The sequence below is a fragment of the Fistularia commersonii genome, chromosome 19 (assembly GCF_037954325.1).
Source record: "Fistularia commersonii isolate RoL2024-O1a breed Wild chromosome 19, RoL_Fcom_v1.0, whole genome shotgun sequence".
In the NCBI taxonomy this organism is placed as follows: domain Eukaryota; kingdom Metazoa; phylum Chordata; class Actinopteri; order Syngnathiformes; family Fistulariidae; genus Fistularia; species Fistularia commersonii.
In genome coordinates this window covers 6,319,043-6,344,735 of record NC_141302.1, presented here as the reverse complement: position 1 = coordinate 6,344,735, position 25,693 = coordinate 6,319,043, and the positions used below count along the sequence as shown (strand labels likewise).

Below are 25,693 nucleotides of genomic sequence, written 5' to 3'. Positions count from 1 at the left end.
TCTGATTACTTGATTGATCAATGACCCTCGATTGTAGTCTTAATAAAGACGCTCTGTCAGCACGTCCGCAGAGAGGAACCCATTAGTGTTTGGATGTGATCCTGTCAGTCCGACCCGCCAGACTATTACTGAAAACGTCCTGGAAAATGATCTTTCAAAAAAAAAAAAAAGGTGGGAGCCCCAAGCCAACATAACAGAGAAAGGCTTAGTTTTTGGCTTGAAGCACAGTTCTCTACTCATCTCTTTCTACCCCACACTTTACAACGCACACACAGTCAGGAGAGATGAATCAAGGTTTCTGTGTAATAGGTAAACACACATCAGCGGTCTGGCTAAGGTCACTCGTCTGGCCTGGAGTCACACCAATGCTACATAAATCACTCACAAAGCCAGGAAACAAACTGATAGGCACCTGACGATAAAACAAAAAACAAAATAAACCAACTCATATACACATTATTATTACCATCACTGGTATTAAAATTTTGATTTCACCTCTCACTGTCCTATTACCCAACTTCTTTCTTCCGCCTACATTTTTTGCAAACATCCTTGCAGTCCTAATTCAACCCGGCGTCCATGAAACCTTACTGGGGATCGATAATCTACATTGACCCTGGCACAGCCGCCCTCTGGACTCCATGAAAGTGTGCCCACACATTATGTTACTGCCGCTGAAGAGTCTCATTGATTCTCATCCCAAAACCAAGACCTCAGGGTACGCCGGCGTCCGTGGACCACCCAAGGGCCCGAGAGACAGCGCGCTGGGAGGCCTCGTTCCGTGAATTCACTAAAGGCTTTTTCAGAAAGTGATGGCAGGTGGACCGCTGCTCATTTTGAGCCTCGCTCTGCTGGGGTTGGAAGCACAAGGACAGGGGAGCACACAGGGAAAGGTATGATCGTATTCTAATCGATCTGATTGAATAGACTACTATTATGTGTGTGTGTGTGTGTGTGTGTGTGTGTGTGTGTTGCCTGCATGTGCATTTTTCTGTGTGTGTACAGCGGCAAGCTCATTTCAAACGGGGAATTACGAAGCAGTGCCACTAGTTTCTTGTAATTTCATATTTTTAGTTTTAAATATTTAAAAAGTCTCAATAAGAAATATAAAGAATTAAGATTTCATTATGTCTGGCAGAAGAAGGACTATATGCTTTATCTTTCTTTAAAGATGACCACTGAGAAATGAAATGCGATTGTCAAAAACAACAAGTGTGATGTTATATATGATATACAGTTGACGTTAAAAATGAAAAGCTTCTTGAAGCCAGTGCAGACATTTTAGAAGAATAATTGGCACAAATTATGTTGTCAAAAAATGATATGTTGGTGTCTCGGTATTCAGTTAAGTGGTGTTTTTTGTTTTTTTTTTAAAAAAAACACTAGTAGTGTTTCACTAAGTTTTTCAATGTCAATAGCTTAATTAAAAATATAAATCACATGGTTTAATGAGGCCTCAGCCGTTAATGAGTCCCAAACAGTCTGACAAGGAATCACATTAAAAGAAACAGGACGTGTCGAACGCAAGGTGTGACGAACAAACGCTCCACGTGATGATTTGATTGTCACTGTTATGACCGGTGTGTCTCCCAGAAACAAGTGTCAGGCGGAGCCACCGTTTACCTCGGCCAGGACAGAGACATCTGGAGGCCGCTGATCTACACGACAGCCAACCTCCGTGAGATAAGCAAGTATGTCAGGAGGAGCAAGGGGCACGTCACATTCTGGCTGATAATTTGAGTCTGTTCCAAGAATATGTCAAATTTCAATTTGTGAGAAATGAAATTACGGGGCTTATCAATATGAAGCCTCCGGTGAGCAGCCAGGGGTCCTGATTATAAAAACAACTGGACCTGAAAACTATTTATATAATATAGTCTATTTTTTTCTATAAACTATTAACCTAGTTGCTTATGTAAAAAAAAAAAAAGAAAAAAATAGATATGTAAATCTTGCCATGTTTTGTGCAGTCATCATGAGCGGTTGTGTCTGTTTGCTAGACCTTGGAGAGTTCAGGTCGAGTTTGATTAACATGTAAAGTGTTCACCCTGACTGAGACTGATGGGCACTTTTTGAGATGCAGTCCGTGTTTTACTCTTCGTGTTGTCCACCATATGATAAACGCTACTCCCTGCGGTTGTGTGGTTGATAAGTTGTAATAGTGAGAAAATTCCAAGCTGTTTATGAGTCTGAAAGCAACATTTTGGCCTGCCATCTGATATATTTTAATGCTCGTGGCGATTCATGTATTCAGGATTGAAGTGTCCAGTTTAACAACCTATAAACCCCAACAAAAACGATTATCTTTTATACCCCTTTAAGTAGCTCCTGGAAGAAATATGGCTTGTACTTTGAGTCGGTTTCCAGCAATTTAAAGCAACCCGGAAAAATAAGCTTCCTCGGATTCACGGCTGTTCACCTCTATGTCTCCAGTATCAAGTCATCTTTCGAGTTTCGGACGTTTGATGCCGAAGGACTGATTTTCTACGGAGACTCCAAAAATGGGAGGGAATGGTTTGTTTTGTCCTTAAAAGACGGCATCCCCCTGATGCAGATCAGCCGAGGAGAGGCCCTCGTCAGCGCTGCAGGCGGCCCCAAGCTCGACGATGGCAAATGGCATACGGTACGATCGTTCGTAACATCGATCGGAGGTGTAGCGGCGCGGGAACATTTCACCTGAATTCCTTGCTTGTATCTCCAGCTGGAGGTGAGCAGCGAAGGGAACTTTGTGATTCTAGAGGTGGACGGCTCCAAGGGGTTGGTGGTGGGTATACAGTCCAATAACAAAGAGGAGGTCATTTCAGGTGAACTACGACTGGCGCTCGGTGGGCTCCTGGTCGACGAGAAAATGATGCCTGTCCAAGTAAGGCTCCTTAATTATCAAATAAGACTCCATGACCCTGTTATACACTAGTTGTTTTTCCCCGCCGAGGATTTGATTAGAAAATAACATTTAGTCTGTATGGTCTCAATAAGCCATAGAAGAGGCTGAACCCTGACCCGTGTTCTATTCAGATGGGGAAATTAAAGATAACACATTATCCCAGTTTGTTTGTCTTCCAATGAGTTATTTACTGTCCGTAACGTCCGCAGTGACTTCCGTATTGTGTTTCTTTTGCTTGATTAAAGTAGTTCTTGAAAGTCGTCTTTCCCGGCGCCATTCTGTAACTTATATTAGCGCATGGCCACTTAACTTGAGCCGATTTATTACTGTGTGAATAATTACGGTTGAACTTGTTTTGTTTCGTTTTTTTTCTGTTTTTTTTTTTTTTTTTTATCTCCGGTTGACTTTAGTTTCAACCTGGTACGTGATCTCTTCTCAAGTGCAACGAAGTCATCGAATAATGCCGAGCTTGAATGTACCAGCTGTCGTTGTTTGTCTGTAGCCCACTCCACTTAATGAGTTCTTACCTGTCTCGCTGAAGTTTGTGCCGCAGATGGATGGCTGCGTGCGGGGGGGAAGCTGGCTGAACCTCAGCATCCCATGGGTGATGGACGTGGAACAGCTCTGGTCGTGCCATGAAAACATTCAACCTGGCAGCCATTTCCCTGGCACTGGATTGGCCATTTTCAACACCTCAGGTGCAAGTGCTAATCAATTGAATAAATAGCTTTCCATTTGGCGTGAGTAACATGCGATTGAAACGTTACCTCCTTTCATTTATTATCACGATGATCATTTGTTAAATGGCGAAAATGAGGCCTCTTACCAAGATAGTTATCTTTCACCCTTTACAGTTTTTACCATTGAAGATGAAAATGGGGTTACAATTGAATTGTGGGGAGATTTCATTCAGATGGATGGCACCATTGTGAGCATCATGGCTCCAGGGCAGGAGACATTCTCTTTAATCGCCAATAATAGCACAAAGGTATGCCCATTAATTAGATAACACTGAAAGCGTATTCACAAATATGTGCGGCATTTTTCATAAACACTGTTCGTGTCCTGCTTTCCACGTCTTGAATTTGCAGGAGGTAACGCTCACCTTCAACGGCAACGAAATCGGCATGAAGGGAACGTTCAAGAGGCTGGCGATGACATTTCGAAAAGATTCATTCCAAGCGGTTCAAGGTGGAGATGAAACCGTGAGGCAATCCTTCAGTCTACCAAGCCAACCTGGTTACCTGGCTGCATGGAAAGAAGGCCGTATGGCATTTGGGGGGCTTCTGGGTGAGATTTAGGGCTCCCATATTATCAGTCAAACATAGGCACCAATTGCCTGCATCAAAAATATCCAACTGATGAAAACATGTGCAGATGTTAAAGCTTTTTTTGGCGGAATGCAAGACTTTGGTTGTTTCAGAAATGCTGCCATCGCGCAATGTCTCCAGTAGAATGCGCTCTATTTCAAATGTTTACACTAGTCACACTCTTGAGAAAGGATTTCAAAAGCTGCATTTTTAAAAGTTGAGATTAAAAGTGTGTTCTTTGAGTGAACACATCGTCTTAATGTGCAGAACACAAAAAAACACCGCCGCTGCTCATGTCTTCATCTGCAGCAGTGGGCAGTATTTCATTTGCATTTCCCATGTTGAAATGGCAAGACTGTAGGCTACTGATGTTTATTGAATTTCTCCGTGTCAAGAGTGCTTGACAAGGTCACTCACGTTTTATTTTCCCTCTCCCATACTTTCCAGGTGACCGTGCAGACACCACTGGCTCCCAATTTTTGAAAGGCTGCCTGGAGAAAATCCAGGTCCAAGGCCAGGATCTAGACCTCGATCTAGCGTCCAGACACATGTCAATCTCTTCTCACAGCTGCCCTGTATAATGTATGCAAATACAATATGAACACAATATTTGTGAAGGGCAATATTACTTTGGATTACAATTTATAAAGATGCTGTACCCTGTTTAGAGTAGCATAAGCACTTATTCCTATCCAAAATAAACTCAATTTACGATACGATGTGAATATGGTATTGAATCATACTCAATGTCATATTGAGCTAAGAATTTCCTGTTTATTTTTTCTTATAATATTTAAATATGGGTGACCTTTGAAAAAAGACACTGTGACGTACTCGTAATAGATTTTTTCATGGATTTTGATACGGGAGAGCTATGAGAAATGGAAAGCGTCAAATTGGCTCCCTCTAGTGGATTGTTAGAGACAGTATTCGGGTCACACGACTTCAGCAAAAGTTGTAGACGTTGACCTTCTCTTTCATGCTTATTTAATTCCAAGATTTCAAGCTGAAATCAATAAAAAGAAGCCAGACATTGTCTGTGTGAGGGAGAAGCCTTAAGCAAAAAGTCCAACATCCTAATCAAATCTACCCCCATGATAAATGTTTGATCAAATGTTTCTCTATCTAGTGTTGATTTACATTATATTATAATGAAATATAAGAGCACAGGAAATATACATATTCATTCAATAGCCATTTTGGTTAGTCAATTAAAGATCTTTATTAATTATAAAAAGTACAGGACAAAAAAGAATGTGCTAAACAGTATGAAATAAAACAACATTGGTCACTGACAAACTCCACACACATGCAGATAATTATTTGCATATTTGTAAGGATTTTTTTAAAATATGTTGCTTTTAATTTTAGACCTTGCAGAAAATTCAGTAATATTTTTAGAGGTTTTCTGATTGTATCTTAATTCTAGTGTCATGACTTAAAAGGTTTTTTTTAATTGAACATAAACAGTGTAAACAAATATACATTTGTACAAATAAACATGGCAAGGTTGAATTGAATGTCAATGAGACAACCGGGGATGAGGGAGCAAAGGACATAAGAACATGCGTTCTGTATGTAATCAGAAGTTAATAGTCTTAAAGGTTTATGAGAAATGTTTAATGCTAGACAAAAAAGAAAGTAAAAGAAAATAATTAAAGAAATAGATAGATAAATAAAACTAAAAATGAATTAATTGATAAAAAAAAAAACTTGCAAAAGGGGAATATAACATATATTTAACTTGGTGGTTCACAAGACATCTCAGACGTCAAAATGTATATTTTTTGGTTTTTGGATTTTTCCATAAGTTTTAAGAATTGTTTTATATAATTCAAAATCGTTTATAAAGAACGTAAAATTGAGGGAACACTTTTGCATTCTGTTTTTGTGAATGAAGAACTTGGCAAGGCCTAAAATAACATTGACACATAGTTCATCTCTTTTGTTGCTTAAAAGTAAACCAAATGTAATGTACTCTTAAGAGGGAAACTGGTGACGATGGAAAATTGTCTTTAAAGAAATATACGGTTCGTGGTTTCAATGTTGTTACAAATATTATCGTCAATATTAAAGCGTGCATGACTTAAAACTTTTATTGAACTCAGTGTTCAACATTACGTCATTAACCTATGGAAAAAGGAAGACGGACGTAGGCCTGAGACCGGATTTGAAGACTTCAATTCCTGTGAAAATTAACGTAATCGTGAATAATGTCTTACATGATTAATAAATGTGTCTAATATTCACTACAGCGGATGCTTGTCACCGTTGAGAGGTGGGTGCGGTTCACTGCCTCACTGGTGCGGCTCACCGATCTACCGGTTGCCAGGACGTTACTGTCGCAAACCTCAACTGTCGTGAATACAGGCCGCCTTTTGAAGATGGCGGCGGAGCTGCATCCGCGGAGCGGAAAACTGATCGGCCTGTCCAACTCCAACCGAACCGCTCGGCGCAACCAACCGGTCCAGGAGTTCAACCACGGTCTGGTGCTTAGCAAGGAGCCGCTGAGGGACCGGGATGTCTTCACTGTCCGCATTGACAAGAAGGTAAACAACCACGGGCCCGTTATCGCCGCTGCTTCTCCTGAGCGGTGTGAGACAGTGGGGGGAACGCGGGGATAGCGCTGGTGGGACGGGTCGGGGGTCTCTCCGCATTGAGGGGCTTTTCCTACCCTGAACGACTTGCACGGTCAAACAACGGTTGTCGTGGCCGACCGGAGGCTATTTACATCACGGTGACAGAGGTTGTTCCGGGGCAGACGGGCTTAGTGAACACTCGCTTCGATGTAGATGTGTTCAACTGGTCACACAGCTAACGATAACCTGCCTGTGTTGCTGTGGTACCGTCCGTTAGCCATGCTAATGAGCCGCTAGCATGCAATGGGATTCTAGACTAGTCTTGGCTAGATTCTCTGGAAGCTGCGAAAGGGAACATCTGTTGTGTTTTGGCCGTTGACTGGCGGTTGTGTTTTCCCGTGCCGAGATTGACAATATAACTGTTGTTTGTAGTTTTGGTGTTCCCTGACAGTCGTCGGTGCCTGTCAGACTGTATGCTATTCCCATAGCTAAAAATACTGCAGCGCTCTCGACAAGTAGATATTGACGCACACGAACGACTAACAGGTTCTCTTGAAACATATCCCACCCAAAACATTTAGGCATTCCTGTAATCGAAAGGAAATGCTGTGGAAATTGGGGATTAATTCAACTCCCATACTCCCTCGACACCCCTTTTAAGGCTTCATGCACAGCCCAGAATCTGACACAGTGAAGCAGCAATACACGTCGTGTGTTTTGACGCCCAGATACAAAGATAACAAAGTACTGAATGTATGCAGTTAGTCTTGTTGCTGTGACATGCAGTAACTGCACATATTTTGTCATTTCTAGCTGTAGTTAGAGAAGTTGACAAACATAGCAAACACTGGTGCCACTTAACACTGTTTATGACATCTGTATAGATGTATGGATGTGACTTTGTTTTGGGTGTCATATTGCTTGGAAATATGGCCATTGTTGTGTCAAACATAACTTAAAAGTGTAAACTGAAAATAGGCTGTGTTTAAAAGGTGTTTTGTAGTGAGTAAGGAGCTCAATGTGTTTTCCCCTACATTTTTACTCTTTCATGGACTTCCTCGTCACAGTAAAGTCAGTGCTTTTTGTTTTTTTCTGCTTGCATGACCCTGCTTCTATACACAGTACATTTTGAGATTTGGCTTGTTATCAGTGTAAAGACCGGAGGTGTCGTAATGGCCTCTGCCTCTGCAGTCTTACATCCCACTGGCTTTTACAACATGGCAGCTCCGAGGCCTCGGATGCCAACTGGGCCACAAACCAGTGCACTGCCAGCTTACGGAGGGTTTGTCATCGCATTGAAAGAGCTCGATGCGTTCCAGTCAAGCTAAGCATCTGCTCTGATAGTGCGTCGCATATGTCAGTGATTATTTGTCCATTATATGTGGTCAGTCTGATAAGAGCTCTCATAAACAGACTTATGCTCTGTCATATACATTGACTGTCAGAAAATCAATTGTGTTCCATCACGGAGCCCCCGGACTGGCATGGCACTCCACCCGCTCTACTGACTCTCTGCTGCAGAGGAAGGTGCACAATGAGGCAAGAGGATAAACATCGTGATTTATTTGAAACTAGTTTAACTAGCAAGGATCATCATTACTTTAGGGTTATTTAAAGCTGAGTAAAGTAGGTTAGAGACGGGGTTTATAAAGTCCAGTAAGAACACCACACGTACCATATTTTTATATTTGTATTTGAGTTAGAAGCAGGATAACACTTGGAAAAGGATTCCATACGTAAAGTTTGTCCTTTTATATTTTTCAATTTCAGTATTTGGTTGGTTTGTTTGTAGTTTTTTTTATTTTTATTTTTTTATTTATTCATTTATGTATTTATTTATTATTAACTTTATGGATTGTTTTCAGTCCATGCCCTTTTTGGGCTGTTTTGGGTGTTTGATGGCCAAAGGGTATACACAAAGAACTTACAGGGGTAGATAAAAGCAAGAGAAATGTTCTAGCAAAAAAAGTTACAGTAAAGCACAGCCTGCTTTGGTACATAAAAATTTATAGATTATTAAATATACCTTTGAATGATCAAAAAATGAATATAGCAATACAAAACTTATTGTTGCCGAGATACAGCTCGGTTAAGAAGCATGAGATGTCGTCACTGCAGACTCATTCAAAAGTAGGTGCATCGAGTTAAATATTATACAAGTAGATGCATATAACTAAAAGTGTGAGCTTAGTAGAAACATGAATATAACAAAAATTAAAATCAACATTAAGTTGATGTTTGTTTGTTTTTTTTAATTATTTAACTTTGTTTAAGAAAAGAGTCATCCAAAAACCTTGATATGATACTTCCATTATCTATTTTTTAGATAATGTTAGATATATACTGTTTGATATGAATACGTTTCATAAATAGTTGTTTTCTTTTGTTGTTGTTTCTATGGTTGGTGGGATTTTATTCAAAGCAAATACTAGCTGGGTCACACTGGAAACATGAGAAGAGAAAGTGAAGCTGAACCTAGTCGCTAGAAGTGAACAAAACAAAAGGCCAATCACAGCTGCGGTATTTATCCCAGCGTGTAGACGATCCGTGAGATGTCGAGTCCAATTTTATATTCCTAGCCATGCAAATTTTTTTAAAATTATTATTTATTTATTTTTTTGTGATTTTTACAAAGATGGCCGGATGTCCCATTTGGCATATGTGATAGTATCCTGTAGTTGCTCGTCTTCTGTTCGGAGAGTGAGCAAGACTGAGAGGCAGACACTCACAGGCTGCTGTTACGTAAGAGAATGAGCAAAGGAAAGAGACGTCTGTCTCTGCTCCACAGCAACCCAGCCAGGCTGTGTTACTACTAAATCTGTTAACCCAGATACTCCTCTGCCATAGCACACTGCCTTACATAGCACCTGTCACAGCGCTGATGAGGACCAGAGGGACAGAGCAAGGAGAAGAAGCAAAATGGACTATTTGTAGAAAAAGCTAATTCCAGAGGAAATTTTCCTTTGTTTTTTTTTTTTTTTTCCTGTCAGCATCAAGAGGAGCTATATAAAGACAAGGCAGATGGCAGGCCCCGAAGTGATGCTCAAGGTCAAATTATTAGTTTGAATGTATGCCAGCAGAAGTCCCATGGAGCAGCGGGAGGAAGGAAAAAGGAGAGCGACTGAGCTTATTGACGCCGATGTCTGCCGAACTCATCCTACCTAAAGGAGCAAGTTCTGGGGCTTTCAAGGGATGAATTTCTCCAGGGAGAGCGTACGGGGCGCATTGGGACAGCGGTCCTCGGTGGGACAGATGATGTCGGTCACGCGGCTGCAAGCATCGACTCGGCTGAAACGTCCTGTAACGAGACGATGAATCCCCTCCAGCTCCGGCGTTTCTCCTCTGTTGCCGAGGCTGCGGTCTGTCGTCCAGGCTGGGAGGTGAAACGAACATAGAAAAATAGAATTTTACTGTCAGAGATCAATAAAGTATCGCATTAATATAGGTCGAGTTCTGTGTTTCTCGGAAGGAATTGATATGTTTGGCTGTTTGTTATGTGATGAGCTCATTGTCCTGGAAACGAAACATGTATTGCAGTAAAAAAGAGCTGACAGACTGTGTACTAAAGTTAGTACTAAATGTATTACAATACATTGTTTAGCAAGGGACAAAACAGCTTATGTTTGTCAATACAAACTGCTTAAACAAATCTGCAACCATTTGAAAAGTGATGTACTTATTTTTAATGGTATTCTGTATGTTAACATCTCAGGTGAATAGTTGCAATGTTGCATTGAGATATTTTGCAATAACACATTTTCCCTGTTTTTTTTTAAGCTCAGTATTGTGAGTTTTTAAAAGTATTTCCTTGCACGTTGGTAGAAAATCAATTAGAATTGCCCTGTCAGCTGCCATCGACAAATTGTTCTTTTGTGTTATTTTTTTCGCGATGAGCTGCGTTCCTCACTGACAGCGGTCCTAAAAATACCACGGTGGATGACACAACAAAGCACACCTTTCCTTGATACCGAGCCGCAGTTTTCGTCAGAGAACAAACGTGTCGTAGCCATAATGCGCCTACTCTGATTCTTTTATCGTGTTTGGAGGAAGCGCCGGATCAGCTGTTGACCAAGTGTGTCAAAATCTCTTTATAATCTTTAAGTCTATAATTAGGGAACGAGATGCAGGTTAATCTTATACCCTAAACACCATTCACCTTAAGCGAATCTATAACTTTTGGAAAATTGCTTTCAAATTTATTTTGTGAAAATGTGTTCCATGATTTTTAATGTATTGTTCTACTGAATCTCATTCTGTTGTTGTTGTAGTTGTCCAGGTCCCCGTCTTTAAAAAGGGAGACATTTGATATATGTTAGTAGTTGTTAAATGAGAAGTTAAAAACGTTTTTATTTCCGCTCAGGTGAACTCCTGGAGTGGTTCAATCGAGATCGGCGTGACCGCACTGGACCCCGCAGCCCTGGACTTTCCCAGCAGCGCTACAGGCCTTAAGGGTGGGTCCTGGATTGTATCTGGCTGTTCGGTGCTACGTGACGGCCGCTCGGTCCTGGAGGAATACGGCCGTGACCTCGACCAGCTGGCCGAAGGCGATCGCGTGGGCATTCAGCGCAGCTCCCACGGCGAGCTCCACCTGTGGGTTAACGGCCAGGACTGCGGTGCGGCCGCCAGCGGCCTGCCACCCAAACTGTGGGCAGTGGTGGACCTGTACGGGAAATGCACACAAGTGACAGTGGTGAGCTGCGAGCCGCCCTCCCCGTCTGCAGAGCGAGTGACAATAGATCGGGACGAGACCGAGGATGAGGAGGAGGAGGTGGTCGTGTGTGGCGTTCGAGAAGATCAAGGGATCACGGCACTTATGAATGTGGCAGCAATGAATGGCGTAATAAACGGAGAAGAAGGTATGAATAATTTTGATTCTTCCTTTAAGTCTTATTTACATGTCTGTGGAGGTTCTCAGTCATCCAGGTCATGGTGAATTCTCATTTATCACATACTTCGGGTCGCTGGTCTTGGTTTCACCTCCTACGTCCTCTGTCTGCCAGTGCCTGAGCTTAGCTGCACCCACAGCAGACCAGACAAGTTCCCCAACAACCTGGAGGCTGATACTGGTAAAAAAAAAAACCTCCACAAATAGCACAATGACACTGCGCAACATGACCAGTATTGATAATCCTTCTCTCCTCCTCCCTCAGGTCTAACAGAGCACCAGCTCTTTGACGTATTCAACAACGCAATAGTATCTTTTTACCGCTCTGAGGACGAGGGCGGAGGGGAAGATGGTGGCGGTGGAGGAGGCAGCAACGGAGGAGGAGGAGGAGGAGGAAATCAAGGAAGCGACTCCTCTTCCAGAAATGACAGGGGGAGTAGCAGCGGAGGAGGTGGAGTTAACAGTGACAGCGGGACAGGGGGTAGTGGTGGAGGGGCCGGAGGCGGGGAGGTTGGAAATACCAACAACAGCCCCGCTGGTAATGGAGGACTGGGGTCCGGAACTGTGACAGGCAGCATGACCACCAACGACGCACTACTGTTCCATGAGAAGTGCGGTACATTGATCAAACTGAGCAACAACAACAAAACGGCAGAGAGGAGGAGACCACTGGATGAGTTCAACAACGGCGTGGTGATGACCAACCGGCCGCTCCGACACAACGAGATGTTTGAGGTGATCGCTCTTACCCCAAGAAACGAAGCACGTTGCAATAACGTGAACCCTGACAAGTCATAGTTTGCTTTCCTGCAAAGGTAAAGCTCAATGATTGGCAATTTCCTGATCTGTTTTTGTTGTTGATTTTTTACTTTTTTAGATCCGCATTGATAAACTGGTGGACAAGTGGTCCGGTTCAATAGAGATTGGTGTGACGACACACATCCCTAATAATCTCGACTACCCTGCAACAATGACCAATCTGCGCTCAGGTAACTTGAATAGTAACATACATGAAAAACTTAAAAAAAACAAAACTAAAAGTGTACACTGGGAAACTGACATTGTTTTATCAGGTACAATCATGATGAGTGGCTGTGGGATATTGACCAATGGGAAAGGAACCAGAAGGGAATACTGTGAATTTAGCCTTGATGAACTTCAGGTTTGTCAAAAACGCACACATGCGCACGCATAAAGTACACACACTTGTAATTCTAATGTGCCAGAAAATCTCTTTATATTTGTACGTCCTTTCTTAGGAAGGAGATCATATCGGGTTGATGCGTAAAGCCAGCGGTGCTCTGCATTTTTACATCAATGGCATCGACCAAGGTAGGAAACACAGAAGCCTCTTCATTGTGGAAAATTGGACTTGCGCTTTGGCCGGGATAATATAGCCGGGGTCGCAGACTCACAGACCTGATCTAAATCCCTTTATGGGTTGTTTTTGTGATTAACTTTTATTAATTTGATTTAATAATTTTAGAGAATTTAGTGCCAACTTAAGAAATATTTTTCCCATAACTTATTTTAATTGTCATTCACTGGATTGTTTTAGTAATGCAATGCCTTAATTGGTGCCTTTAACATCTGCTAGTCCTCCTCCAAAGGGCCAACAAATATTGAATTGAATTACTAAGCAGTTAAAAAAAATGACCAGGAAATTATTGCAAAATTAGAAACAGAGAAGGTTGGAATTTTTGTCTTTTTTCAAATGGTCTTATGTGGTTGAATGCATTGTAAAGGTCCTTATAGAACTGACTGAAATCATTTTAAAGACAAGTTGAATTAATTTATATTCTTTTTAACCTACTCTTATTCAATGTGTGACGTGTATCTGATGCATGAGTATTGTTACCTTAGCAGATTGAGATCTCTAAGAAGGTTGGAGAAAAAATTGGATTATATAATGTTCATTATTTCTGTCTGTACCACCCAGCCCTACCTGACTGACAAACTAACAGCACTGACAAAGGGTTCCTGGGCAAAAGACAAATATATGAAGATGCATTATTTGCAGACTTATTGTCAACAACATTGTCTTGGACTCCGGTCCAATAAATAATGAGAAATAAGATCACAGCTGTTGACCGATGGTAACTTCTGTGTATCCATTAGGTGTTGCGGCAGCCCAGACCCCTGGCGTGGTTTACGGCGTGGTGGACCTCTACGGCATGGCTGTCAAAGTCACCATAGTTCACAACCACAACCACAGTGACCGTCTCAGACGCAACAATGCAATTATGAGGGCTCTGTCGCCCGACGTGGGTCGGCCCCGGCCGGCTCTCTCGCTGACTCCGGACTCGGAAGGGCTAGATCGCCTGCTCTTCCACCCCAATTGTGGCCAAAAGGCCGCCATCATCAATGACGGCAGGACAGCACTTAGGCCCCAGTGAGTCATCATGACATCGGGCCCGAATTTGTCTATTCTTGTTATTATGTGCAGACATCGTGACTACTCATTAACGCTCCGCATCAGCTCATCAGTGCAATAGAAACCCGTGGAGATCTCTCACGTGCATTCATGTCATTGACGCGACAAGATATAATCTTACTCATATATTTTCCTCAGCGCAACTGATGACTTCAACCACGGTGTGGTCCTCAGCAACAGGCCGCTTCGCTCCAATGAAGTGTTCCAGGTTCGAATCGACAAGATGGTGGATAAATGGGCAGGGTCCATCGAAATCGGTGTCACGACGCACAACCCTGCCTACCTGCAGCTGCCTTCCACCATGACAAACTTACGCTCAGGTAAAAAAAAAAAGAAGGAAGAAAGTTAAATAAGGGTGTTCTAATAATGTCAGTCAGTTTTTTTAGTTAATTCAGGGGACACATATCATCTGCAAGCTTTGTTTTCCGCTTGTTTTAATCTCAGAAATTCATGCCATGTTTGCTCCTGATTGCCAGGGACGTGGATGATGACGGGGAACGGTGTGATGCACAATGGAACTACAATACTGGATGAATATGGACACAATTTGGACCGGCTAAAAGTGTGTGAAATTAGATTACTAAAGGGCCAGGTGATAAGGAGGAAAAAATTCAATATTACAATCTCTAGAAGGCCTATCATGGTAGAAGGTAGAAGTATGTGCAAAAGTATTTACTCAGATTGAGAAAGTCTTGTGTTTTCCATTACCCTTTACCGTATCCTAAGAATTTCATGGTAATAAATTTGTGTGTACTTGTTTTCTATTCACACCTTCAGGCCGGGGACACAGTCGGTGTTGTGCGGAAAGAAGACGGCAGCCTCCATTTCTTTGTGAACGGTGTGGCTCAAGGGCCGGCAGCCTGGAACGTCCCCCCCAGCGTCTACGCGGTGGTAGACCTTTACGGCCAGGCTGCCCAGGCCACCATAATGGATGACATGGGTGAGAGCCGGAGCGACGCCGCCATGGCCCAGTATTCACCGTGGATGATAATGTCAAGTGTTTAACCCGTGCTGCACTTCTTCTTCCCAGTGGACCTCCCCCCTCTCCCGGAGGACAGCTCCGAAGGCCCCGTCGCCATGTCCCCCGGAAGCCCCTGCTCCATAGCCGGGGCCAGCACAACCACCGACCTGCGTTTCCACCAGCTGCACGGAACCAATGCCGTCATCACCAACGGAGGGCGCACCGCTCTGCGCCAGAACTGCCGCAGCGAGTTCAACGATGCCATTGTCATTTCCAACAGGTGATGAAACACGATGATGGAGATTTCCTTTTCCTTCATGGAAATCAAGAAGTACAGCGGATAGGAGCTGAATTTGTTGGATTAGAAAATGTATTTGGAATGTGTTTTTAGTCATATAACTAAACTCTTCCCACTTTTAACGTCCTTAATGCAGGTGCCTTCGAGATGGAGAGCTGTTTGAAATTGTCATTCAGAAGATGGTGGACCGCTGGTCGGGGTCAATAGAAGCGGGTGAGTGTGTACCACGTTCAGCTTTTAACGTCCGATATGAAAATAAAAAACATTTTCCATTGAGCTGTTTGTATGTGCATTATCAACATCATCACGATGTGATTTCCATCCCGTCAATGCTGGTGCATAGGGGTGACAGCCATCAGGCCGGAGGAGCTGGAGTTTCCCAACACGATGACCGATATTGACTACGACACCTGGATGCTCAGGTAGTGACCGTTGTGAACCTTAAGACTCAAACAGTGAGTTCAGTAGGATAATCCCTTTGATCGTTTTGGTTCGTCCGTTCTATTTCAGCGGAACAGCTATCATGCAGGACGGCAACACAATGCGCAACAACTATGGCTGTGACCTGGACTCTCTGACCTCGGGTTCACGGATCGGCATGATGCGGTCTGCCACCGGTGACCTCCATTATTACATCAATGGTGTGGACCAAGGTGTTGCCTGCTCTGGTCTGCCACCCGGTAAACTCACATTTTAGGGCTTGACTGTAAACGGATGCTCTGCTATGCTCGTTTTAAATGTTAAATTTTCTTTTTTTTTTTTTTATTTTTTTTTTTTTACACATTCTCTTGATTGTATTTTCACCATTAGAACAAGGCTATTGAATAATACAATATTCTTATGTTTTCCGCTTTTACCATACACTGATTTCATTGTGTCTTATCTGGCTGGTGTGTCTCTTTCTTAGAGGTGTATGCGGTGATTGACCTCTACGGCCAGTGCGTCCAGGTGTCCATCACCAGCTCTTCAGGCCCGCTCGACAACAGCCTCTGTACCAGCAACATCACTGAGAAGAGCTTCCCCATCCATTCGCCGGGTAAACGTCCACAGGCCACGTCTGGAAAGACAAACAAACCTGGAATCAGATCAAACCTAAGTTTTCGGTTCTGCAGTGGTTTGAACAAATACAATAAATTTCAATTTAAGTTCTAAATAAATGTAGGCTTATTTTAGACATATTTCTCAGTGAAAATATTTCAGAATTGTCACTAAAAAGTCATTTTTTAGTATTAGTAAATCTGCTGAATAGTTCACAACATTGAACGCTACCGCACTAAATTAGCGAAATCAAAGAGACAAATCTTTTTATTTTTATTGAAAATAAAAGGCATTCTGACATCGAAGTGAACAGATTTAACATCAGAAAAATATCATCACACATTAATGTCATGCTATGTTCAACATTCAACCCCCGCAGTTGTTGTTTTTGCATCATACTTCAGAAATTGACGTCACAGCCATTGCACTTTGCATTTTGTATTTTGTTTTACACTGCGTAAAATGTTGTTGTTTACCTTCATGTCGGTGGAAGGTGTAACTGTAAACAAGTTAGATTTCCTGCATTTACCAGCATACTTGGCCATTAAATTTGATTTTAATTCTAATTTTCACAATCAGACGTCAACACATGATGATTTATCTTTTTAGAAATACTGACACTGGGATGGTATATCCAGCTAGAGCGTGATCTTTGTGTTTGTAGTAGCAGGGGTTGCCCATCGCCTCCACGGTAAACACGGCAAAAACGTGTTGCTGCTCGGCGAGGGATGCCAGGCTGTCAGAGTTGGTGGTTACGCCCATGGCATTGTGTTTAGTGCCAAAGAACTAAAAATGGATGAGCTGTTTGAAGTAAGGATATAATGCACATTTTTTTTCCCTATTTTTCTCGAAATATATATTTTTTACAATCACTTAATTTTTGGTTTTTTTTTCACCTGCTACTTTTTGTTTTCTCCCCTCTCCTCCCACCTGCAGGTCAGGATTGATGAAGTGGATGAGCAGTGGTGCGGTTCGCTTCATATCGGCTTGACCACTCTAGCACCTCCGGAACTGCCGTCCTGCCCGCTGTCAGGCCTCTCCCCCTCCCTCCCGCAGCTCCGCACCAAGGTCACCTGGCTGCTATGCGGCTCCGAGGTCCGTCGCAACGGCGTGCTGCAGCGGCAGAATTATGGCTGTTCACTGGACAGGCTGACAGTAGGTCCCTGCTCTTTTCTGCTGCAAACTGAGCTTAAAAAAAATACATCACCTGACCGATTCTGGCAGCTCTCCATGGATACAAACCTGTTTGATTTGAAAGCTTCTGTAGACCACATTTATATCGTAGAAGGGTCATGTTAGAGAGCCTTCCATTGTTTGTGGATTTAGTTAAATTTCCCAAAAACTGTGACTGTCAGTTGTCCGTAAGTACCATCCCTTCTTTGATTATTAACAGTTCAGTACATTTTGGCTGGTATAATGCAGTTAAGTGACACAAAGTGGGATATTTCCATATCCACAAGCTTGTTTTTCTTTTTTTGTTTGTGTATACGTGTGTGTGTTTTGTGTTTGTGTATGTGTATGTTCATGCATGACTGTGTGTGTGTGTGTGTGTGTGTGTGTGTATATATATATATATATATATATATATATATATATATATATATATAACATATCGTTCTCCACACACAAGCAACATTCTTAATTCAGAGAAGGGTCATGGGCAGTATGCCTTCTCAAGAAATTTAAAATCACTACATTTCCAATTTAATTTGTGTTAATTTAATTTGTCTTCCATGTGTGCTCCCTGTCTGTTCAGTGCTTTGTCGGCAACAAAGTTTTCTCACTATTTCCAAAGAAATGCTCTGTGATCACGATGTTGAGGGTAAAAGAAAAGCGGCGTATGATCGATAATGCACCCTTGTATTTCCTTATACACCACCAATATAGCAGCAGATCGGCCTCGTCTCTGTTTTATAGGTGGGGAACCGTGTTGGCGTGAAGAGGTGCAGCGATGACACCATGCACGTCTTTGTTGACGGCGAGGACATGGGCCCTGCCGCCACTGCAGTTGCCAAGGTCTCTCTCTCTCTCTCTCACGCTCTCTTTGTCTTGAGCCGTATCTTGGCTTCACTCCCTCAAACAACCTCTCCTCTTCCTCCTCCTCCTCCTTGCAGAATGTGTTTGCAGTGCTGGACCTGTATGGGCAGATAACGGCAGTGTCCATTGTCAGCTCCTCTCTGATGGAGGACATAGAGAGCGTGAAGGCGCCCTCTCTCTCCTCAGAGAGCTGCAGTGAAGGAGAGGATGACAGCACGCCGGTCAGGGAGGTAGGACAGACCAAACAGACCAGAGTATTTCTCTCAACAACAACAACAACAAAAAAATATCACCCCTGATGTTTTGGTGTGTCTTGTGTCCTCAGGAGGAGAGCGAGCCGTGCGCGCTGGTGCCCACTGCCATGGCCTTCCTGGAGAATCATGGCAAGAACATCCAGCTTTCCAACCAGAACCTGACAGCAGCCAGAGTGTCAAGCTACAACCAGGGCCTGCTGGTCACCGCTCAGCCTCTCAACCCCCAGCAGCTGTTCCAGGTCTGTCCCCCTGATCCAAGGCAGTCAACAAACCATTACTGACATAAAATAAAAACGCAATTTTGTGGTGGATTTTGAGGTAGAACTCACTGTAGAAATATATTGACCTGAACACAAGCGAGTTCAGCAAGAGGTAGAGTCGGGTCTGACGCTTTCGGCAATGTTCTGTAACGTTTTGTTCTGCTACTCAGTTTCAGATCGACCGTCTCAATCCATCCTGGACCTCGTCTTTGTCGTTAGGGGTGATCGGTCACTCACCTGACCGGCTCAATTTCCCCTCCACCGCGTGTTGTCTGAAGCGCTCCACGTGGCTGCTGCAGAGGGACTCCATCTTCCACAACTCCTTAAAGGTACGGCGTGGAAGATCCTTGTTTGCGACGTCAAAAAAAAACCTGTCCCACCATTCATCAGGCCCACTGACTCCCTGTCCTTCCATCCGTTGTGCTGTTTTTTCCAGCCCTAATCGTATATTTGTGTGCTCCCCTCCTCAGATATGTGAGAACTATGGCCCCAACCTGGATACGTGTCCAGAGGGAACGGTGTTGGGTCTGCTGGTGGACGCCAACAGTTGCCTTCACCTCTTCGTCAACGGCATGGACCAGGGAGTGGCAGCGCAGGACATCCCATCACCCTGCTACCCCTTTATCGATCTCTACGGCCAGTGTGAACAGGTTTGTGCACAAACCTCAAATGAAATGAAGATATATGATGAAAAGTAAGATCTCCCTATCATGGGAGGTGGTAGTAGCCTTCTGCTGCAGCACTCCAAAGGGCATCCGTCTTTTTGAGTCACTCTTGGAAAGATAACAAATACAGTTGAACCTCAGCTGTTGCTTGGTCTTTTTTTTTTTTTAAAGCTACATTTGATTTTAAAACAGTCTGACACGCTACCGATAAAAAGGTAGCCCAGTGAAAATCCTGGGAAAACATAAGTTAGCTTCGGGTGTTGTCGACTTTTCCGTGAAGAGATGGAGAAGTTGTTTTTGATGAGATAGCGTGACCGAGAGCATCGTTTGTGACAAGGCGCCACACATTTATGGGGCGGCAATGGAAAATTCATTTAAAGCCAGTAGGAGATGGTTTGATCTTGACTAGCATTCACTCTGTGGCTAAATTAAATTTGGAAATAAAGTGTAGCATAGTATGCAAGTTACATTTAGCGACACATTGTAGCATTAAGTGTGTTGCGATTAAGCGATAGAGCACGAAATGAAAAACTCTTCAAACCTCCGCAGCTGATCTTCAAGATCATAGAACCAGTTCATTTCTTTGCAATCTCTTTTACTTTGTATTATGTTTTTATACATTATTTGTTATTTATGAAGTACATTTTTCTTGTTTAAAAACACATAACCGGGCGGGGCTTGAACGGATTGATAGCATTTCAGTTCATTTTAATGGGGAAATTTAATTTGATGTACGAGCTCAGTCACGGAAAGAGTTAAACACATAAGTCATGGTATTACTGTATACTAGATTTCCCAAACAAATGGTGCGGACTACAAAATGGACTACAGGATTTATCGCACAGCTTTAAGACGAGCTTCAATCCAACCGAGCGAAATAGCGTTTTAAAGTCAGATGTCCAAAATTACTGAACTGGACTTCATGTGTTAATGATGTGTCTTCATGGCAGGTTACCATAGTAACAAATAACATGCCAGCTGTGGGCGGCGAGAGTGGTGAGACCCGCTGTCAGGGCGACATGGAGAAAGCGGACATGGTTGACGGTACGAAATGTGTTATTTACGTTTGTGTTTTTCCCCCCCGGTGTTTTGGCTGGCGAGCTTCCTAACGTCTCTACCGCTCTCCCGTCCCAGGAATCAAAGAGAGTGTGTGCTGGACGCCCCCTCCTGAGGTCAACCCCAACAAGTCCTGCGAGTACCAGGCCCTGTGCTCTCGCTTCAAAGATCTCCTCACTTTACCAGGTGCATTCTCCCGGCCCGTCTCGTTCTTGTGCGTTCTCGGGTTCCGAAGCCATTTTCCGTAACGCCTCCTCTCATCGCCGTCTGTCAGATGGCTACTTCAGCGAAGACGCCAAGTACAACCTGTGCTACTGCGAGTCCTGCCATAAACTCCGGGGGGACGAGGCATATTACAAGCGAGGAGAGCCCCCCCGGGACTACGCCCTGCCTTTCGGATGGTGCCGCTTCGCCCTCAGGTGAGAGAAAGAACCACGCGGTTGTGCCGTGGCACCTCGAGGTGTTGGTGATTATGAACTGACGGTCGGCCCGGTCAGAGTTCAGCCGTAAAGCCCTCTTGTTTCCTCCGCGTGTGTGCGTGTGTGTTGTCTTGCGGCAGGATTAAGCCCCACTGTGAGGTTTCCAACGCACTGAAGAAGTGGCACATCGCGTACCACGGCACTAGCGTCGGAGCCCTGCGGCGAACCCTGGACCACAGCCAGCTGCTGCCCGGTAGGAACATTATGGATCCGCGTATCGTCCGTCTGTGGAAAAATAAGCTGAGAGGGCTGATGATGCAGGATGTCCTCCACCCAGTTTTTGATCCGTCTCTCCTTTTTTTTTATTTATTCATTAATTAAACGTCTCTTCATCCTGGAATGGATGCCATTTAATCTCAGTCAAAATCAACAAAAGGCAGGAAAACATTGCCGCTATCTCATCCTCAGAAAAGTCGCTCTAAAATTAACCAAACAGATATTTTTTTTGGTCCCCGCGAGAGAATCCATGAACCAGTTTGCATGTTCTCCTGTGAGTGGGTTCTCCCACCGGCGTGATGTTTACATACATTTTTTTTTCCTTTGAATCATTTCAAGTTTTGAAAAGCATGGGAAAAAAGCAATGACCGAAGTAAAAAAAAAACTGCTTCAAATCGACCCAAATATTAAGAAACACTCGGTATTTTAGTTACTTTTGGGCTTGATAGTTTTTAAAGTCACTCGTCTTCACAGGTTGGGACCTGGAAAGCTCTTTGTTTTTTTTGCCACCGGGAGTTAAAACTCAATTAGGTTTAATGTTTTCAGTCACAGACGAAACAACCATGAGGAACAAACTTCCAGCGGCACTGTGTGTGTGTGTGTGTGTGTGTGTCGGGGAGTCACCAAGTTCCTCAGACCACCGAGACAAGTGATTGTGACCAATTCAGTAAAGCAATAACACGTTCCCATTCATGGCGGACATTCATCCGTGCACGTATCGCGTTTGGTTCTTCCCTCCTCGCTGCAGGGACGTCGTCCATCTTCTCGGTGTCTCCTGTGAAGGCGGAGGCGCCCAATGGTTACAGCGATCCAGAGGAGAACAGCGCCCCCGGCAGGGAAGTCCCCAGAGTGCGCCTCTCGCCCACCATGCGCTACTCCGGCTTGGAGATCTTCGCTCCCAAAGTGCAGTAAGTACAAAAAAAAAAAAGAAATCACAGGCAAATTTCGAATCTCTTGTTTATTAAATATTATATCCAACTGTGTCTGTCTGAAATGTGTGTGTGCTAGCAGTGAACGCGCTATCCGCTTGATTGACAAGTCAAATAATTCATCGGCGTGTTTTTAGATGGCAAAATATAATTTACTCCCTCCTGTCACGGCAGACTTTGCCTTCACGTGATGTGTTTTAACCCCCCTCCTCTCGGCAGATTTCAGGACCCGCGTTCCCACCGATGCCACCAGGCCCAGGTGGGCTTCCAGGTGTGCGTTCGTCCGGGCTCCTACAAGGTGGGGCCGCAGACCCTCGGCCACAGCGAGCCTCTTGACCCGCGCTTCAGCAACTCCGAGATCGAGTGGATCACCAAGGAGCAGGGCGGCACGCTCCTCTACGGCCTGCTCATCCGGGTAGAGTGACCCCAAGCGACCGGATGGGGTTTTTTTGGCAGAGGCGAGGGACGGTCCTGGACATGTGACCCCCCCCCCCCCCCCCCGATCCCCCTACCTGTCACACTCGTACTCTAAAAAAAAAACTGACAACCAAATCCAACCCCTGCCTTGAGCAAGAGACTCCTCTGGAATCCAGCTGTTACTACAGTTGATTGTCGACAATTCAGCATTACAGATGTTTATTTTGTTGGTTTTGGTTGGTTGCTCTCGGACTCTTTTTAACAGGCGGAGGCTCCAGTGGTTTCAAAGAAGAACAGACACTGCCTGCACTTTATGTTTTGGACACTTGTGGGCGATTTTTAAACTAACTTTATTGACATGACATTTCATCATTTGCTACAATTCAGGTTTTTTTTTTTTTTTTTTGCCAAGTTTTGTTTTGTTGTCGTCGTCCCCCCCCTTCATTCTACACGACATCATACGTTTTACTTTACTCACGAACATTTTTTTTTTCCTGAACTGTAAAAGCACTTATTTTTAAGACCGTCACATCGGCCCAGTTCAGTGTTTTATTTTGGGTGGGAGGTTTTTTTTTTATTTTCTCCCCCTCCTCGCCAACCTGCACGTTATTAATCTTGTCACTTTGTGGCTGAAACGTGAATACAAAAAATGAACTTGGAGAGAAAAATCAGCGACTGAGGAGCAACGTTCTCACACACACACACACACACACACACGAAAAAAAAAATGCAGAAAGACACTCAAACCATCGAATGAACCCAAGAGTGTCTTGTGATTGTGACTTCATTTGAGGGGAATCTTTTAAAACTGGAGGAAGAGATATGTTTACACACGCACCGTTGTATGTTGCTGTCTGCTGTGTGTCTCCGCAACCCTGCTCCCGTCAGTCCTGTCTGTGTTTGTTTTGTTTTGTTTTTTTCGCCTCAGTTTCACCCAAATCCATTTGTTGACAAGATTTGCAGAAAACTGGAAAGTTGGGCCTATAAAAACCTGCACCTTTTTGGAAGCTAAACCTTGACTGAGATGAAGCATTGCGAGTGGATGCACCGTGACATGTTGAAACCAGAGACTTATTTAGAGACTTGTGATATGAAGGGACGTTTTTGATAAAATACATATTTTCTTTCTTGCCGAGATTTGAGAGGATGAGAGGATCAATACCATTTTCACTGTGCTCTCTACATGAAGTCAGCCCACTAACTTGGCTAAGCACAAAGGGCGGAAACAGCGTGCAGTCCTGAGGTTAAACAACTCCACGCACAGAGATCTAAAAGTTCCCTCATGTCCACTCTGTGTTGTCTCACGAGTAGATGCTTAAGGTGAATTCAAACTGTCTGAAAAATGTGCCTATTTGTCACAGTCCCTGTAGTAAAGACAGAGACCCTTCTTGTGCATTTTGCACATAGACAGCCTCCATTTGCCAGTTAGCTTAGCACAATGAATGCTCACCAAAGGCATTGGTAACTTACATCTGCCAATTATGTCATATTGGAAATCTACAAAATGCATAGTGGGACATATACATTCACTATACTGTGAAAGTGTGAGCACATTTTGATTTAAAAACAAATAAAATGCAGGGGCTGCAGACATAATGAGGTGTAATGATTGTACACGCCTGGAGGGCTTCCTCAAGTAGAAGAACGTCGGCCAAACTTGATGCACAAGTGTGTGTTTGTTGGACTAATAAAGGAGTATCTCATCTTAACATATAGATGACACTCATAAAATATGAAATCTTGCTTTTTCACATCTGCGTGCAAGAAAGCAAGCATTTAACCTGCTTGCTTTCTAAGTGGCTGATTTCACCTGGATTATTTGGGTTAGTCAACTGATTACCATTCCCCCATTTTTTTAATAGACTTGTTTAATGCATGAGAGCAATTTGGTGTGGACAAATAGCGAGGAGTTTGATATGACTTTCTAAGCGAATAAGCGGGAAGCAGATGTCAAGATATGAAGTGCAGCTGTAAGTGGAATGTAATCATCTTGCTACAAGGGTTATGGTAAACATAATTTTCTGAAAAGCAAATTTCCCAATAGACTTGCATTCCTTTGAAGAAATAAAAGAAGCTTATTCGTCCGATTGTTTCTCAACCAGGACTTGCTCTCACATTTTCATTACCCTGTTTCCGATCTCTATGTGCTGTAACCGACGACACACAGAGTATGTAACTTAAACGTTTGAAGTATAGAATCTAGCCTGATGCAAGATTTCCAAAAAAGTCAATATGTATAGTTCCTAAAACGTCAGGAGTGTGTTGAATTAACTGATGTGAAAAAAATGTTTAAACAATTTTTCCAGCTAATTCCTTCCTGTACCACTCCCTACACTGTTTACACTCTATGCTGTTATACGTCTGTTTTGTCCTGTTTACAAAGCAGGACCTCCAGAGCGTGGAGTTGTCTGCATAACGTGACATACGCTGGTGTTTACATGTGAATGTTATTAATTAGGGCTCTGCTGTTCTTATTTAAAACCACCCGTTTTTCAGACTCTACTTAACTCAGAACATGCACCATATGATTGATTGTATGTTAACAGCTTTCCAAAGTGTGATTTTTTTTTTTTTTTTTTGTTTGTTTGTTGTCCCGCCACCCCCTTCATTTCTTCGCCGTTCTCTTGCCAATTCGATAAATGCACCGCGGTACAACCAAACCCGAACTTTGGTCAAAAGGCACAGTTCTAATGAGTCAAACTCAAACTTGCAATTGAAGACTCTTTCACCTTCTACGAGCAGCTGCGATCAAACCGATGGAAGATCTACAGGGTTTGGTGAAGACAAAACTTCCAATCAGAAAATGTGAAAAATAAGGGTTGTTTAAAGCCCAGTGCTGCTTTGTACAATTTAATTTGAATTTTGTTTTCTGTATGTTGTGTTGTACAGGCTGTTACATAACAAATCATATCTTCCCAATTTATAAAAAATGAAAATAAACTGACAGTATGCACAGATGTACGATGTTTGTGTTTTCTCGTGTATTAGAAG

The 25,693-nt window shown here is 43.2% G+C and overlaps 2 protein-coding genes across 3 annotated transcripts; both read left to right on the top strand.

Moving 5' to 3' along the window:
• The first annotated feature begins 664 nt into the window (after positions 1–664).
• shbg (sex hormone-binding globulin) lies at positions 665–4,910 on the top strand. Its single transcript, XM_086166284.1, has 8 exons — positions 665–893; positions 1,594–1,691; positions 2,434–2,623; positions 2,702–2,863; positions 3,426–3,582; positions 3,739–3,872; positions 3,976–4,174; positions 4,642–4,910. The coding sequence occupies exons 1-8, from the start codon at positions 813–815 to the stop codon at positions 4,773–4,775; spliced, it is 1,155 nt and encodes a 384-aa protein (XP_086022410.1). The 5' UTR covers positions 665–812; the 3' UTR covers positions 4,776–4,910.
• Positions 4,911–6,563: 1,653 nt separating this feature from the next.
• neurl4 (neuralized E3 ubiquitin protein ligase 4) lies at positions 6,564–25,659 on the top strand. 2 transcript variants are annotated; one of them, XM_086166280.1, is made up of 29 exons: positions 6,564–6,743; positions 11,134–11,629; positions 11,774–11,839; positions 11,924–12,393; positions 12,536–12,647; positions 12,732–12,820; positions 12,918–12,990; positions 13,777–14,050; positions 14,231–14,412; positions 14,569–14,654; positions 14,870–15,032; positions 15,123–15,333; positions 15,488–15,564; positions 15,695–15,773; positions 15,862–16,031; positions 16,259–16,387; positions 17,054–17,199; positions 17,326–17,544; positions 18,307–18,405; positions 18,504–18,656; positions 18,752–18,919; positions 19,111–19,269; positions 19,411–19,590; positions 20,556–20,649; positions 20,740–20,847; positions 20,936–21,080; positions 21,221–21,333; positions 22,105–22,264; positions 22,505–25,659. In XM_086166280.1, the coding sequence occupies exons 1-29, from the start codon at positions 6,579–6,581 to the stop codon at positions 22,707–22,709; spliced, it is 4,791 nt and encodes a 1,596-aa protein (XP_086022406.1). In that variant the 5' UTR covers positions 6,564–6,578; the 3' UTR covers positions 22,710–25,659. The 2 variants fall into 2 exon arrangements, with proteins under 2 accessions (XP_086022406.1, XP_086022405.1); XM_086166279.1 differs by having other exon boundaries at positions 6,579–6,743; positions 17,057–17,199.
• The last annotated feature ends 34 nt before the right edge of the window (positions 25,660–25,693 follow it).